Below are 16,867 nucleotides of genomic sequence, written 5' to 3' on the forward strand. Positions count from 1 at the left end.
GTGTCTCTAAAAATGATTCTATAGCTAAAATACAGCCCAGGGGCGCCTGGGTGGCTCAGATGGTTAAGCGTCTGCCTTCGGCTCAGGTCATGATCCCAGGGTCCTGGGATCGAGTCCCACATCGGGCTCCTGGCTCAGCGGGGAGCCTGCTTCTCCCTCTGACCCTCTCCCCTCTCATGCTGTTTCTCTCTCGCTCTCTAAAAAATAAATAAATAAAATCTTTAAAAAAAAAAAATACAGCCCAGATGTCTATCTATTACATCTCATGTTCACAGACCAATCACTTAGTTGTTCGGGTAGCTGCGGAAATGCTGGAGATAAAGAACAGTGTGTGCCCCACGAGCCTCAGCACGCAGGGAAGAGAAAACGGAGCAAACACTTGCGCACTGCACTGAGATAAAGTGCAAAGGGAAACAGGAATATTTAACTCAAACTGTGACAGCCACAGAAGGCTTCTGGAGGAGGCTATTCCTGAACAGAATTTGGCACTTAGGATGTGCATGTATTTGATCAAAGGAAGAGGAGGCATTTCATGTGAAGTCACATATTCCAACAACTATGCAGGCTTAATCCGACCAGAACAGAGTGAGTGAGTGCCTGAGACATGAAGCTGGAGAGGTAGGAAGCAGAGGCTTGCGATCCTATTTATATGCCAGATTCAGGGGGTTAGCAACTGACCTGAAGACAATGAAGGAGACCACTGGAAAGAATCAGGGCATAATACAGTACTTTCATTTATAGAAGATTCGTCTTGGTGCAGTACACAGAAAGGGCTGGAGGGAAGCCACACTGGACTTAGAGACACCAGTATGCATTTTTGAGTAAAACAGACCAGAACCGGAAACTTAGCTTCTCCACTTAGCTATATATCCTTGACAAGTTTCTCAACTTCTCTAAGCCTTAATTTCCTTAAACGGAAAGTGGGAATAGCAATATCTGCATGTCAGGGTTATTCTGAGAATTAAGAGATGATGTATACAGCATGCTCAGTACATGGTCTGCTACATGATACCCGCTTCATAAATGGTTGTTAATATGAGCTAGACACTGAGCTGCTTATGGTCAATCGACAGTCTCGTTTTATACTGGTCGCAAGGCCTAGAAAAAATTCCCAGGACCCTCAATGTAAGTTTGCTGAATAAATGAAAATGAATACAGGTCAGTGATATGCAAGATCAATACTAAGTCTTGTTATTGTTCAAATCTGGATTTTGCTGGAGTGATCCTTTCAGAATTAAAGGCTTTATTTAACTGGCAAGACAATCCATTATCTAGCTCAAAGAGATGAGCTAATAAAAATATGATACAAATTTTAATTTTATAAATTCCTAAGAAACAAAGAAATAGTGCACGTGTACATTTTTCTAACTATATGATATGGTGAGAAGTAATATTTTTATCTAAATCCACAGTTAACATATTGCATATTTGCAAACAAAATTCTAATGTCCTATTCAAGCCCTGTTTGAAATGAATGAAATCTCACCTTTAAGAAGAAGGGCATAAAGGTGAGTTTAATTCCACGAGCAAAAGCAATGGGTTTTAATTCTTCTCTTAACTTAACCAGTTCAGTAAGGTCAACTTCATCACAATATCCAAAGTGAGGTATCTTCAGGGCTGCAGACATGGTCTTGACCATTGCCTTGTGAAAGCCTGGAAAACATTAAATATAATGAATATATATATATAAATATATTTAAGATTTATTTATTTGAGAGAGAGAGCACATGCGCAAGTGTGCACATGGGGGAGGGGGAGGGAGAGAGAAACTCTGAGCAGACTCAGCGCTGTGCATGGAGCCCAAGGCAGGCTCGATCTCACAACCCAGAGGCCATGACCTGAGCTGAAACCAAGAGTTGGACGCTTAACCAACTGCGCCACCCAGGCATCCCAAATTTACATGTATTTTTTAGTTCTTTCTTTTTAAGGTTTATTTATTTATTTAAGAGAGAGAGAGAGGGAGGGAGAGATAACAAGAGAGCATGCAAGCCCCAGTGGGCGGAGGGGCAGAGGGAGAGAATCTCAAGCAGACTCCCCACTGAGCCCAAGGTGGCTTGATCTCATGACCCGGAGACCATGACCTGAGCTGAAACCAAGAGTGGGACACTTAAGACACTGAGCCACCCAGGGCCCCTATATTTTTAAAATTCTTAAATCCTTTAAACCTTTTTACTAAAATTGAGGGTTTTCTTTTTTTTTTTTTAAGATTTTATTTGACAGAGAGACAGCGAGAGAGGGAACACAAGCAGGGGGAGTGGGAGAGGGAGAAGCAGGCTTCCTGCTGAGCAGGAAGCCCGATGCGGGGCTCGATCCCAGGACCCCGGGATCAATCCCAGGACCCCGGGATCACGACCTGAGCCAAAGGCAGACACTCAATGACAGAGCCACCCAGACGCCCAAAATTGAGGGTTTTCTAATGTCATTTACTTTTTCAACTAAACTCTCCCTCTCAAGCCTACCATCTTCATTATGCAATTGAAAGACACTAATTCCAATGCTGGAGCACTGACTTCAGCATAGTACCCAGTGTCAAGTGTACTGATATTAAGAGGTAACTGCCTTTAATGCTGTAGTATATAAAAAAAAAAATGTATAAAAGGATGCAAGCCATGTATTTACTTACTGGCTTTCTTGCAAAGCCACACTTCTGGATGTTAATCATCCTAAGAGTTTATAAATAACAAATCAGAGCTAGTTATTTTGAAGCTGACTAAAAATTATGTTTGTAACATCCTGAGTCTTTAAAAAGAACAATTAGGGGCGCCTGGGTGGCTCAGATGGTTAAGTGTCTGCCCTCGGCTCAGATCATGATCCCAGGGTCCTGGGATAGAGTCCCGCATCGGGCTCCCTGCTCAGCAGGGAGCCTGCTTCTCCCTCTGCCTCTGCCTCAATCTCTCTCTCTCTCTCTGACTCTCATGAATAAATAAATAAAATATTTAAAACAAAAAATAAAAACAATTATCAGTATATAAGTTTATATTCCAAGAAACCTGCTAACATATTGCTCTTCAGAAATTAGCGGTAGAGGGGTTCCTGGGTGGCTCAGTCGTTAGGCACCTGCCTTCGGCTCAGGTCATGATCCCGGGGTCCTGGGATCGAGCCACATCGGGCTCCCTGCTCAGCGGGAAGCCTGCTTCTCCCTCTCCCACTCCCCCTGCTTGTGTTCCCTCTCTCGCTGTGTCTCTCTCTGTCAAATAAATAATAAAATCTTAAAAAGAAAACAACAGAAATTAAGAGTAGAAATTGAAACATTTCCTGGAAAAACTATATTATTTCACCATTTAAAAAAGTATGATGAGGGGCGCCTGGGTGGCTCAGATGGTTAAGCGTCTGCCTTCGGCTCAGGTCATGATCCCAGGGTCCTGGGATCGAGCCCCGCATCAGGGGTCCCTGCTCAGCGGGGAGCCTGCTTCTCCCTCTGACCCTCTCCCCTCTCATGCTGTTTCTCTCTCGCTCGCTCTCTAAAAAATAAATAAATAAAATCTTTTAAAAAAATAAATAAATAAATAAAAGTATGATGAATTTGAACTTTCCCCTCAGTAAGAACTGAAAACACCATATTATATACCTGGATCTTTGAGGAAAATTTCCCCAAATAACTTGTAGTAGTGCCTTACATTACTGTTATTACCTTTTATGGGTTCTGTTTTATCTTTGCCTATGAATACTGGAGGTTTTGATATTGGTATAGGAATAGTTCTGTCTTTTGGTTTTGGTGGAGGTGGCACTATTTCAGCTTTTGGCGAAGGAGGTAATATAGCTCCAGTCTGCTTTTCCAAATAGTTGAGAATATCTTCTTTAAGTATTCTGCCATCTTTTCCTGAGCCAACAACTTCACTCAGCTTAATCTAAAAAAAAAAAAAAAAAAAAAAAAGACATTTTAATGTTAAAAATAAAATAAAACCGATGTGGGAAACAAAGGCAAAAGAAAAATTAAATTTCCTTACTACCTTCAGCCCACTGACAAGTCCTTGAGACAGGCAGAGTGATATTCCTCTAGTAACTCAGCTGCCTTGATGTTAATACTTTGCTAAGGGCAAAAGGCAATCTTAGCTTAACATTATCCGGACCCCAGGATCCTGTAAATTGTCTTTAACATATAAAAATTCCTTTGGAAACTTCCTTTATCTCTACCCCTCAGATATATGTTGGCAATCATCCCCCAAGCACATGGTCCACTGATACACATCTGAAGGGTCTCATGACTAGGGTTTTATTAGACAGTAATGAATAACCTTTTCCCAATAGCTAGCCCCCTGAAGGTCCTGGAAACCTAGCTTCCAAAATTCCTTAGAGACTCACGCTATCCCAAACCCTATCCCAACTTGAAAGTATATAATGAGCCACTCCTCATGACCCCAGTGCAGCTCTTCCTGCCCATGGGTCCTGTCCTGAGCTTTAATAAAACCACCTTTTTGCACCAAAGATGTCTCAAGAATTCTTTCTTGACTGTTTGCTCTGAACCCCAACATTTTCCTACATCAAAAACTATCTAGAAATAAATATATCCATCATTAAAGTCTCTAAATGGCATTTATTTATTTATTTATTTATTTATTTATTTGACAGAGAGAGACAGCGAGGGAGGGAACACAAGCAGGGGGAGTGGGAGAGGGAGAAGCAGGCCTCCCATAGAGCAGGGAGCCCGATGCAGGGCTTGATCCCAGGACCCTGGGATCATGACCTGAGCCGAAGGCAGACGCTTAACGACTGAGCCACCCAGGCACCCCTCTAAATGGAATTTAATCAATTGAAGGTAAAAATAATCTCTGCCCAATATAAATTTGTATAAGGAAATAACATTTTTATTATCTTAATAGAATGCTATAAACTACAGTTACCCTCCGTATGTAATCATTTGTTACTTTTTTTATTCATTTGTTACTTTTGTATATACTGTTCATTTGCCCATGTGGTAACAATGCAGTATCTGCATTGTATATAATCCATACCTATGAAAACTTACATTTTATAAACAGTCAACTATTTTTAAACTTCTTGCATAGTTCTTATTAGATTTTTTTTTTTTTTACTTTTGGAGACTATATAATATCGGAAAATTAAACACTATAAGCAAATGTAGACCAATGTTTCTGACCTTTTGTAGAGAGCTAGATGGATTCGCTCATGTCAAGCAGTGGCATAAGCAGTCAAAGGCATTGCAGCTAAGACCAGAAATCACCAAAACTAGTGCAGTACTAAGGAGACAATCTGTAAGGTCATGCAAACCTGGAAGAACCAGGAACTAGTAGTCATTAGAACCAGAAGAGGCCTGCCAAGGACCAAGACTAATTAAACTTTAAAAAGGTTAGGCCTCTGTAGCAAACAGACTCTCCAGATGCTGACCCTTCCACATCTGGCTGCATTAAAAAGGCAACTGCCACCAGTTTCACCCGACTGATTTCTGAACATAAGAGATCCTCCACTGCCCAAACATCGTAAGCAGCATGTGCCAAGTGCTGACCCAGACCAGATGGAGTCCTCACCTCAACCGTGCACTCAGGGACTGACTTGGTGTTTGGTGTGTTAACTTCTTACCCCTTACTGTATCTTGTTTGTTGTGTGACTTTATATTTATAATTTGTTTTGTGTGACATGTATGAAGCCAAGTTAAATGTGTAGTAAAATGTCATTGAGTTTTGGAATCCTGAACTTGCTTTACAATTATGTTAACCTTGCTTTGTGACTGAAGAAAGCTGACACCATGGAAAGACACAACTCATGTACATGCCTTTATAGCATAATCGAGACAACTTGGCCATCACTAAACTAGTAACAGTTAAAATAATCATCATACAAAAGTTCTCTTAGTTTTTTTTCCTCACCGTTGTTTAAGTACAAAACACTGAAATTAATTTTACTGAGTAAATTACTGTGAGTTTCTCAGCCCAAGTTAAGTGTCAAATATATGTTTTATTGTTTCTTTTGTTTTGTTTTTCTTTTTAAAGATTTTATTTACTTGAGAGAGAAAGAGCATGAGCATGAACAGGGGGAGGGGCAAAAGGAGAGGGAGAAGCAGACTCCCCACTGGGCAGGGAGCCCAACAGGGACTTGATCCCAGGACCCGGGGATCATGACCTGAGCCAAAGGCAGATGCTTAATCGACTGAGCCACGCAGGCACCCCTTATTGTTTCTACATAATAATAAATGACATAATTCCACTTTCCACTAGATACTCATTGTGAGATTGTGATTTATAATAAGTATACTTTTGGTCTTCCTCCCCATTTCTGGCACAGAGCTCCTAAAACCCCTGAAAGGACCTGGGAAAAGAGGTCTCTTTTGTTATGTTAATGAACTTTTGAAAAGCCCTTAGGGAACTAAAAATGGAGGCTCCTTGCCAGGGGAACCAATCTTGTGATAAGAGGTTTGAAACTTTCAGTACCCCTACTCCAAATCTGGGGAGGGGTAGGAGGTTGAATCAGTTGTCAATGGACAATGATTTAATCAGTCATGACTATGTAAGGAAGCCTTCAAAGAAAACCCAAAAGAGCTGGGTTTAGAGAGCCTCTAGGTTGTGCGCACATGGGAGATTTGGGGAGAGTGGCACACCCAGAGAGGGCATGGAACCTCTATGCCTCTTTCCACATACCTTGCTCTCTGTCCCTCCACCTGGCTGTTCTAGAATTGTATTCTTTTATAATAAATCGGTAATCTATTCGGCTCAGGTCATGATCCTGGAGTCCCGGGATCGAGTCCCACATCGGGCTCCCCCTGCTCGGCGGGGAGTCTGCTTCTCCCTCTGACCCTCCTCCCTCTCATGCTCTCTGTCTCTCATTCTCTCTGTCTCAAATAAATAAATAAAATCTTTAAAAAAAAATAAAAATAAAATAAAATAAATCGGTAATCTAGTGAATAAATGGGTTTCCTAAATTCTGTGAGCTGCTCTAGCAAATTAATCAAACCCAAAGAGGGGATTGTGGGGACCTCTCATCCATAGCCAATAGGTCAGAAGTACAGGTAATAACCAGGCTTGTGATTGGCATGCTGAGTTGGAGGGGGGTCAATGGAAACTCCTGTCTGTAGCCAGCCGGTCAGAGGCATAGGTTATCACCTGAGCATCTCAAGTGTTGTGGGGGAGGGTGGGAAGTCTTGCAGGAATGAATCATTAACCTGCCAATTCTGACACTAGCAACAGACTGTGTCAGAACTGACCTGAATTGTAGCTACCCAGTTGGTGTCCAGAGAATTGCTTGTTGTTGTGGGAACCATCCCCAGCCCCAAAATACACATTGGAACTGGGTCCAGGAACCTAAAACGTTCATGATTCTCTCTGGAAACACTGAGATCTGGCTTTATTTAATCCCCTTCTATGTTTGGTACAGAGATAAAGTATTCTCATTAAATTTAATTCTGCTTAAATAAAAAGACACATAAGCTTAGATGATAGCCTCATACTTACTGTGTGTTTATTAACTTCTCAGGGTTAAATCCTGCATCATTTGTTAGTGCTTCTCTAAGGATGACTTCAGAAGAATAAAGGACTTTATCATATCAAACATTTAGTTTATGACAAAGAATACTGAGGATTTAAATAATTTTTAGGTAATTTCAAATAACTAAATGACACTGGTTTTTAATTTTAAAACAAACTCAATTCATAAATATGTAAACTGCAAAAAAAGAAAAGCTAATTTATAGTAAGTAATCTAGTAATTTCTGGTAATTATACAAATCTTCTACTTATTATATACATCTTTAAGAAATGGTATAGGGGCACCTGGGTGGCTCAGTTGGTTAAGCGACTGCCTTCGGCTCAGGTCATGATCCCGGAGTCCTGGGATCGAGTCCCACATCGGGCTTCCTGCTCAGCGGGGAGTCTGCTTCTCCCTCTGACCCTATCCCCTCTCATGCTGTTTCTCTCTCTCTCTCTCAAATAAATAAATAAAAAATTTAAAAAAAAAAAGAAAGAAATGGTATAGGAAAGCAAAATCATGCATTGCTACAGGTAGTTTTGCTTTTTTTTTTTTTTTTTAAGATTTTATTTATTTATTTGAGCTACAGTGAGAGAGCGAGACAGAGCATGAGGGCGGTGCGCGGCAGAGGGAGAAGCAGCCTCTACATGGAGCAGGGAGCCCGACGTGGGGCTCGATCCCAGGACCCTGGGATCATGACCCGAGCCGAAGGCAGACGCTTAACGACTGAGCCATTCAGGTACCCCAGTAGTTTTTCTATATAATTAAGAAAAACATTAGTAAAATACTTTATAACTTTCAAAGTAATACATAACATCAATCTTTCATCTCATGCCCTTACCAATGTAGTGTTCCACATTATTTCTATTTTCTATTATGCTAAATAGTCTTCATATTTGAACACATTTAATCACTAAATAAATTTTCATTAAGGGTTTAAAACATAATTTACCCAGGGGCGCCTGGGTTGGCTCAGTTGGTTGAGTGCCCCGACTCTTGGTTTGATCGCAGGGTCCTGGGATCAATCCCCATGCTGGGCTCCGTGCTCAGGGCAGTCTACTTATCCCTCTCCCTTTGCTCCTCCCCCTGCTCTCTCTCTCATAAATAAATAAAATCTTTAACATAATTTACCCAAGCATATCCCTCATTTTGAACCCGTATATGCCTTCTCATTTTGACTATATAAAACACTTGGAAGAATGTATCCTAAATTATTTCCTTCGGATAGTCTCCCAATGGTAGGATAAGTGATTGAAGGGATATGAACATTTTAATGACTCATTACATATTTCTAAAATGTACGCTTTTGTTTTTTCCCACTGTAACTTAACTACCTCTCTCAAAAAACAGACAAAAACCCTGCATTATGGGGTGTAGTGCAAAGAACCCAAGTTTGAAAAAGAACAGATGTGTTCAAATCCCCAGTTCAGCTACTTACTTGATTTGAGGCAATTAATCAACTTCTCTGCCCTTTCTCATTTGCAAAATGGGGATAATCCAAACTACCCTGCAGGATGGCTGTGAGGATTAGAGAGAATGTGTGTGTACACAGTGTCTGACTCATATATGCTTAAGTAATGGATGCAATCATTGTTGAGGCAGTATATCATGATTAAGGGTACTGGTTTTGGAGTCACAGAGCCTCAATACAGAATCCTAGCTCCACCACTGTGTTAGCTGTGTGACCCTGGACCTGTTACTTCACCTCTCCAAGTCTCCAAATAGCCCCCATAACTTACAGCATTACTGTAAAAATTAAATGAGATAATGTATACATACTGATTTCAGTACCTGGGAGCCACCTAGCCCGGGATAAGCACAAATGACTGACTGATAAGAGGGAATTCAAAAGGCTGGTCTCCATGTCTCAAGTCAGTACAATTTCAATGGTTTTCCCTAACCCCACTGGATCAGATCCTTGAGACCACATGCTTGCCCAGCCCATTTCCCTTCTCTTCCTTTCTCTGTCTGCTTCCCTCATTCCCAGAAAAGTTGTTCCTTCCCTCAACCAATCCATCACATGCATCCAAATCCCTGTCTCAAGCTGGCCTCTAGGGAACCTGATCTAAGACACTAGTATTTACAAATGTGCAATAGATGGTAGCCCTGACTATTATTAGGCTCTAAGGAAAAATAATAAAACCACACTGCTCAATTAATGTAAGTAGTAAGTTTGCAATTTCTTGTTTCTCACTGGTGCTTTTCTGCAACAATCACTTTTTAGTAACATACATTATCATTTTTCTCTAACCTCACCTTGAGCCATCTCTTCATGGAATAGTTGGCTAACTTTTCATTGATACAAATGTATATTTTCTAGGTAACCTCACACTTAAATATTAAGACAACTCACATTGTTTTCCATTGCTAGGCGGCGAACTGCAGGAGTTGCCAGTGTTTTTTGGCCCTTTATCTCTTGGTGTGTGTGTTCATCATGCGACACAGCAGGAGTTTCAACCACATCTTCTTCTGAATCTGGTCAACAAGGTAAAATTTTACTCTTTAGTTGAAAATATTAAAAAATAAAAACAAGCTTCATGGCTTATAATATATAAATAAATTCAACTTAAAAGATATAATCAAAAGCATACTAGTCAGGCTACTTCAAAGTGGGAAGACACAACTTCACAATGGGAAACAAACGGGGCAGGGAGGAGGGGGGTATTGGCACCTAGTGCTGTGGAATGTTTATTATTACCTGGTGTTTACTTCATTTCTGTTAGAATCATGCAGCAGCTACAAGTTAAAAAATGAGAGCTTCTTCAATAAATTTTTAAACGTTTTATATTTTAAACACTTCCCTAATAAATTTCTCATTTATACTTACAAATAGTATAGAGTAAGAATCAAATGTGAGGCAAATGACATGAAAAAATCATATAAAAAATCTGTGACAATCTTAAAACGCTTTCCTAAAATAATAAAGCATGTAACATTTTTCTCTGCTTTGAATACGGCTTAAGGAAGGCTGTGGAAGATTTTATTTTCATGGCTAATGCTAATTTGGTTGGTCTATTCTCTAAATCTAGATAGATGAAAAACTACCCCAGGCTATTAGCATGTATTCCTGCAACCAAAAATAAAAAAGTTTTTGAGAGCATTTAATTGTCTGATACTTGGAAATCCATGCTGTACAGCAGAAATCTCTGTGGTAATGAATGAATTGGAGACTAAGCCTCTGAAAGCAGGCAATTGCATTTGCTCTGACATTCCATTCAAAACAAATAACAATTCTTCACTGCTGTACCTATGGAAAGATAATCTCGTCATTCCTCCTCACTGGTCTATGAACTGGCCCAGTGGAGCTCTCAAAGTTCCCCTAAGGGTGAGGAAGGCAAAACAAAACAAAACTTGTATTGAGCATGTAGGGTAGCAGAGCATGCCACCCCAAACATGACACTTTTGTATACTGATTATTTTGAACTGTAGGCACCTGAAAAACAGCAAATGCGGGGAAAGGCATTCCCTAAACTCTCATGTGCCTAAAGACAGATCTTCCAGAAGGAACTCAACTGTCATAAATCCCTTCCCCAGGAGTTTCATCCACCAGGGAAGATTGACTCCCATCATAGGAGGGACTAGAAATCAGCACTACACTCAAACTTTGGCCCAAATTGTCATACCTCCCATCTGTTCTCTAAGGACCCATTCATCTTCCTGAAAAACTATTTACTCTCCCCTAAGAAGCCAACATCCCACTTCCTCATTCCCTATCAAAATGATACTTAAGCCTAAACTCTAAAGCCACCTCTTTGAGTTACTCATCTTTCCCTGGGTGTCTCCCATGTGTAGATGAAGTATACGTGTTAATAAACTTCTATTTTACTCTTGTTAATCTGTCTTTTATTATAGGAAGTCTCAGCTAAGAACTCAGAAGGTTAGTGGGATAATTATTTTTCCTCCCCCACAAGGACCTATTATATGTCAAATACTGTACTACATATGCAATATCATAATTTAATCTTCACTCCAACTATGTAAGATAGGTGTTATTATCCCATTCTATGGATTAAAAAAATTTGACACTTGAAAGGTGAAAGGACTGGCTTAACTTCTCACAGCTAAGAAAGTGAAGAGCTGGGATTCATTCCTAGGGCTGCCTTGCCCCGTGCTGTTTCCATTAGTTCACGACCCTAGTAAATTTTCTTGGCGGTCACAGAAGCTAGAACACAGCTCTATTGTTCAAGGTATAGTTTTGTTGCAATTTGAGAAACCCTGTAGTATTGTCCACATCTGTTAAAGTTATTGGAGAAACTAGTAAGAAAGATGAGCATTAGGAACTAAGATGCAAAAGGAAACCAAGGGGATTCAATTGTAGGAATTCCAAATAAAACCTAAATTAATGTGTATTTGCTGGAATATGAGAAATGTATAAATGCCCAGAAATACCCAACAGTTATATATTTCCAAAAGATCATTGAATTTACTGTTACCTTTCTGAAAAACATTCTGATATTACATTATATATTATTATTATTATTTTTTTTAAAGATTTTATTTATTTATTTGACAGAGAGATAGCAAGAGCAGGAACACAAGCAGGGGGAGAGGGAGAGGGAGAAGCAGGCTTCCTGCCCAGCAGGGAGCCCGATGTGGGGCTCAATCCCAGGACCCCGGGACCATGACCTGAGCCGAAGGCAGACGCTCAAGCATCTGAGCCACCCAGGTGCCCCTACATTATATATTATTTGTAGTAGTCAGGTAGTTGTTGGAAGAGAGCTCTCTTTAGCACTAAAATACCACCTTACTACACAGAACTTTAAATCATTTTCTAAGTTTTTTTATACATATTTTCTCCTTTTATGATCACAACACTGTTAGAGGAATGCAGGGCATATTTCTCAATTTTACCAATGTAGAAACAGACTCTAAGGGGCGATGGAGTTAAGGCTAACCTAAAATTTCATAACTCTCCCCCAAGTAAAGTGATTTTCAGGATTCTAGCACTATACTCTAATATGTGGGATTTTATTCTTCAGTAGTGGATTTAGAATATACAGTTTTAAAAGCCTTACTTAAACGTTTAAAAAGAACAAAAGAACTCTGGTAAATAAGCACTTTTTGTCATGAAAACTGTCAATGTTGCCAGAATTCCCCATGTGATGCAAATTTATAATAGAACTATTATTTCAGATTAACTAAATAAGAAAGTAATTTGAATCAGTAAAAATATTAAAACTGAAGTTGCAATATTCTTAGGTATTTTAAGTACTAAGTAGTCAATTAATTCACTTAATTGGGGAAATTCTTGTAGAGAAAATGTTTTGAAATACTAAAGCACTCAAGGGTGTTTGAAACAATTTGTTTTCATAAAAAGTTTTAAACTTTTCTCTCTGCAAAACTGCTTAGGAAGACCTTTCCTTGTAGAACAAATGTAAACTTTAGTTTAGGTCCTAAATAAATGATCGTAAGTTGAGAACTGATGATACTCAAACCAACGAGATCCCACTGCATTTTCTTTTTCACATCAAATTATTGAAACAGCTAATTCAATCAGTTCAGTCTACAGCTGGCTGAACAAAAACTAAGTTATAGCTACCGTTCATGCCCACTTACTATGCCCAGGCATTACACTCTGCAATTTATGTATTTAGTTTAATTTAATTAAATGACATGCTATATTCTTAGAATGGTTTTATGTCAAAGTTTTTTTTTTTTAAGATTTTATTTATTCATTTATTTATTTGAGGGGGGGGAGGGAAGCAGAGGGAGAGGGACAAGTGGACTCCGTGCTTAGCACAGAGCCCTACGTGGTCAAAATCAAGAGTCAGACACTCAACCAACCGAGCCACCCAGGCACCCCTGAAAGAGCTTTTCTTTAACTCAGAACACTGTATTAATCCTGGTAAACATTTTAATATTATAAATTCTTTGTGGGGTGGTGCGTGAGTGCTGCAGTTGGTTAGACTTCTGCCTCTTGGTTTTGGCTCAGGTCATGATCTCAGGATCCTGAGATTGAGCCCCATGTTGGGGTCAGCACAGAGTCTGCTTCAGATTTTCTCTCCCTCTCCCTCTGCCCCTCCCACTCATGCTCTTTCTATCTAAATAAATAAATCTTTAAAAAAATAGATTATAGACTCTGTGGGACACCTAGTTTATGTTGTTATAGCAGATTTTCATAAATATGCATATGAACAGTGCTAGAAATTCAGTCCCAGTGTTCTAGATGCAGAATGGAGCTGATACTCATAGAGTAGGCTGAAAAACCAAAAGCCAGATGCAGAATTGTATTGTTTCCAGAATAATAAATGTTCATTAGCATGTTTTTGCAGAATCAAAAAAAGATTCTAGGCTATACTCAATACCCTCACTTTAGGAAGGAGTAAAACATATACAGTTAAAAAAAAAAAAACAACTAATGATTCCCCTCAAATGATTTTGAGAAGTTGGTATAAAAAAGTTCAGTTATTGGGCGCCTGGGTGGCTCAGATGGTTAGGCGTCTGCCTTCGGCTCAGGTCATGATCCCAGGGTCCTGGGATCGAGTCCCGCATCGGGCTCCCTGCTCCTTGGGAGGCTGCTTCTCCCTCTGCCTCTCTCTCTATCTCTCTCTCTGTCTCTCATGAATAAATAAATAAAATCTTTAAAAAAAAAAAAAAGTTCAGTTATTTAAAGAAGTGAGGAACCATCTTACTTTGTGAAATAGACTAGAGAAAGCCAGGTTAGCTGTAAAAAGAATGCATGGCAATATACTTAAAACTGAGTTTCCAGCAGATAACACACTGAGACATGGAATAGCTTTGATATTATCTTGATAATATTAAATAACTGGATTTCAACTTGTAATACATATTTTTTAACAGTATATGTCTTGTAGTAAGTGTGCTGCTGAAGCGAGCACAGCAGTATATGCCTTCTAAATGTCACACATACAAGGTGGCATAAGTGAGTCCAGTAAGCTCTTTTCAAGTAGAGGTCTATCTACAGTCGAAGCACTCACAGGTAGGACTTGGACATCACAAATAGAGTTTCCCTTCTCAGAATTATCCTGATACTCTGGCCTTGAAAAGCAGACACCACCACCATGTTACAAAAGACAGTACCACAGAATATCATTTAGACAAGCACTGGAAGACAGGATTAATTTCCAATACTACTATTAAGATGTCTAGTTTTGATCTCTTATACCCTTGATAGTTCTATGCTATAATTATTTTCCCCCTGTAAAATGGAAATAATGTATCTTATACTTCTAAAAGATTTCTTGTTTGGTAATTTTCTATAGTACAATATAGTATAATTACAGTATAGCATAGTATAATACAGTATAGCAGTACAATATATAGTGTAATGCATTTTACTAGCACTAAAGCAAAAAACAATATAAACAAATTGAATATTATTACAAATTCTTGCTTAAGAGGTATACAAAATATTTAGAAACCTTTCCCATTTCTAAAATTAAAGAGAGGCATATATAAATGTCTTATTAAATTGAATCTACTGTTCTATAGGTTTGTTTATATATAGGTTATGATTCATAGTTTATTCTTATAGTAAAAAAATACAATAAAACGTAAATATAAGAGCAAAAAGGTACACATGCAAAATAAAACTACAATGTAAGACAATTGTTCAGATTACACTCTGACTAGCAAACAAAACAGAATAGCTAGCAAATGATCAGCTCTTTATGAGGAATATTAACAGATAATTTTTATTCTGAACATAATCTAAGCAATCTCATTTTTTTACAGACATACAATAAACTGCACATACATAAAATATAAAACTTGGTAACTTGAAATATGTATATACCCATAAACCATCACCACAATCAAGATAAGGAACATATCCACCACCCCCAAGAGATTCCTTATACCCAGGCAACCACTCGTCAGTTTTTGGTCCTTATAGATTAGTTTGCATTTTCTAAAATTTTATGTACAGAGACCATGCAGCATGTTCTCTTTTTTGCCTGTTTTCTTTCACTCAGCATACATTTTTGAGATTCATTCATGCTACATAGGAGATTAATTTTTGTGAAACAATTCTCTAGAAAAAACAACCCTACCCTGAAATAGTTCGACTTTGTATTTTGCTATATAACAAGACTTATTAAGTTGAATCTCATTGGAAATGCCAAAATAAACTCTAAAACCAAACAATAAAAACCCCATAAGTCTCAATTGTTTGCTTGTTCATATAAATAATTCATTTTTTTGGATGTCTTAGATTAGTATCTAATGTGGTCTAGAGCACTTGACTGGGTGTTCTAATTTAATGATATCCATAAGAGTGTTCGGCGTCTTTGCTTGTCTCAAGTTGTGCCCAGACTGATGCTCCCTGGTGGTCTAGTGGTTAGGATTCAGCACTCTCAGTTTGTGCCCAGAGTATAACCCTCTTGCCTTTTTAGGTCCTAATTTAATAATAATAATAATAATAATAATAATAATAATTTATTTTTTTTTTAAGATTTTATTTATTTATTTGACAGAGAGAGACACAGCCAGAGAGGGAACACAAGCAGGAGGAGTGGGAGAGGGAGAAGCAGGCTTCCCGCCCAGCAGGGAGCCCGATGCGGGGCTTGATCCCAGGACCCTGGGATCATGACCTGAGCCGAAGACAGACGCTTAACGACTGAGCCACCCAGGCGCCCCAATAATAATAATTTAAAAAGTCACTGATCCATCAAAATAATTTTGTGTTTCAGGTAATTTTAAAAGGTAAATTCTTTTTCGTTTTTAATATTCCTAAATCATGCCTTTCAATAGAAATTTGGAATCAAGATAATAGGAAGCACCTCTACTACCTAGATTATGGTCTCTTGTCCACTCCACATTAAAAGGAACAAGAGCCCTGAAGAAATGGATAATTCCAGATCTCGGGTAGGGAACATACAAGGTGAGTCCCAATTATCTTCTCATGCCAAAAGGAAGCTTTTGAAAATTAATAGGGTCATGTTAAAAGGACACACAGAAGCCACCCTGAAAAGGTCACTCCTATTAACAATTTCAGCATGAAAAAGAACGATTATAGTAGATTTAACACAGCAAATCAACTGAATACACACAAAGAGAAAGCTGGAAATTTAGTATCACTATTAAAAGAAACGCCTTGGTAAGGGAAAAGAATTAAGCATTTATTCTGTCTTTCCAGTAGGAACTGTACTTCAGAGTAACTAATGGGTCCAACTGATGAGGGTGAAGCTCCACTTTACAGAATAATGCCAGCTAATAATGTAAAAAGAATGACAGAATCGAAAAATCATCATTCCACAACCCCTAAAGCAAGTGCTGATTTAGGCAAGCATTCTCAAATGACTATAAACTATATAATGCCAAAGTAACACCACATAGATAACTTTCAGGTCGCAAAAGGTAAAACAGAACAGCAATGGAGGGGCAAGGGTATCATTATCCTAATTCACTGTTTAAACTTAGCGTCACCATAGCAGGTCATCCAGATGTTATGTGTGTCTCGATGTGAAGCTATATGAAGTACACAATGTGA

At 38.8% G+C, this 16,867-nt stretch overlaps 1 protein-coding gene across 5 annotated transcripts in view; it reads right to left on the reverse strand.

The window, feature by feature from the left end:
• DBT (dihydrolipoamide branched chain transacylase E2) overlaps positions 1 to 16,867 on the reverse strand; it is a 48,517-nt gene that overhangs the window by 9,284 nt on the left and 22,366 nt on the right. For 4 of the 5 annotated variants that reach the window (XM_081817045.1, XM_081817046.1, XM_081817048.1 and 1 more), the window contains 3 exons: positions 9,770 to 9,891; positions 3,632 to 3,848; positions 1,487 to 1,653 (listed from right to left, as the gene is read on the reverse strand). In XM_081817045.1, the coding sequence (XP_081673171.1) occupies positions 1,487 to 1,653; positions 3,632 to 3,848; positions 9,770 to 9,891 (506 nt within the window). Of the gene's footprint in view, positions 1 to 1,486; positions 1,654 to 3,631; positions 3,849 to 9,769; positions 9,892 to 10,114; positions 10,138 to 16,867 lie in introns of those variants that run through there. The other variant, XM_081817049.1, reaches the window with a different exon arrangement.

The sequence above is a fragment of the Leptonychotes weddellii genome, chromosome 4, assembly GCF_054177405.1.
Source record: "Leptonychotes weddellii isolate Sample4059 chromosome 4, ASM5417740v2, whole genome shotgun sequence".
Classification (NCBI taxonomy): Eukaryota; Metazoa; Chordata; class Mammalia; order Carnivora; family Phocidae; genus Leptonychotes; species Leptonychotes weddellii.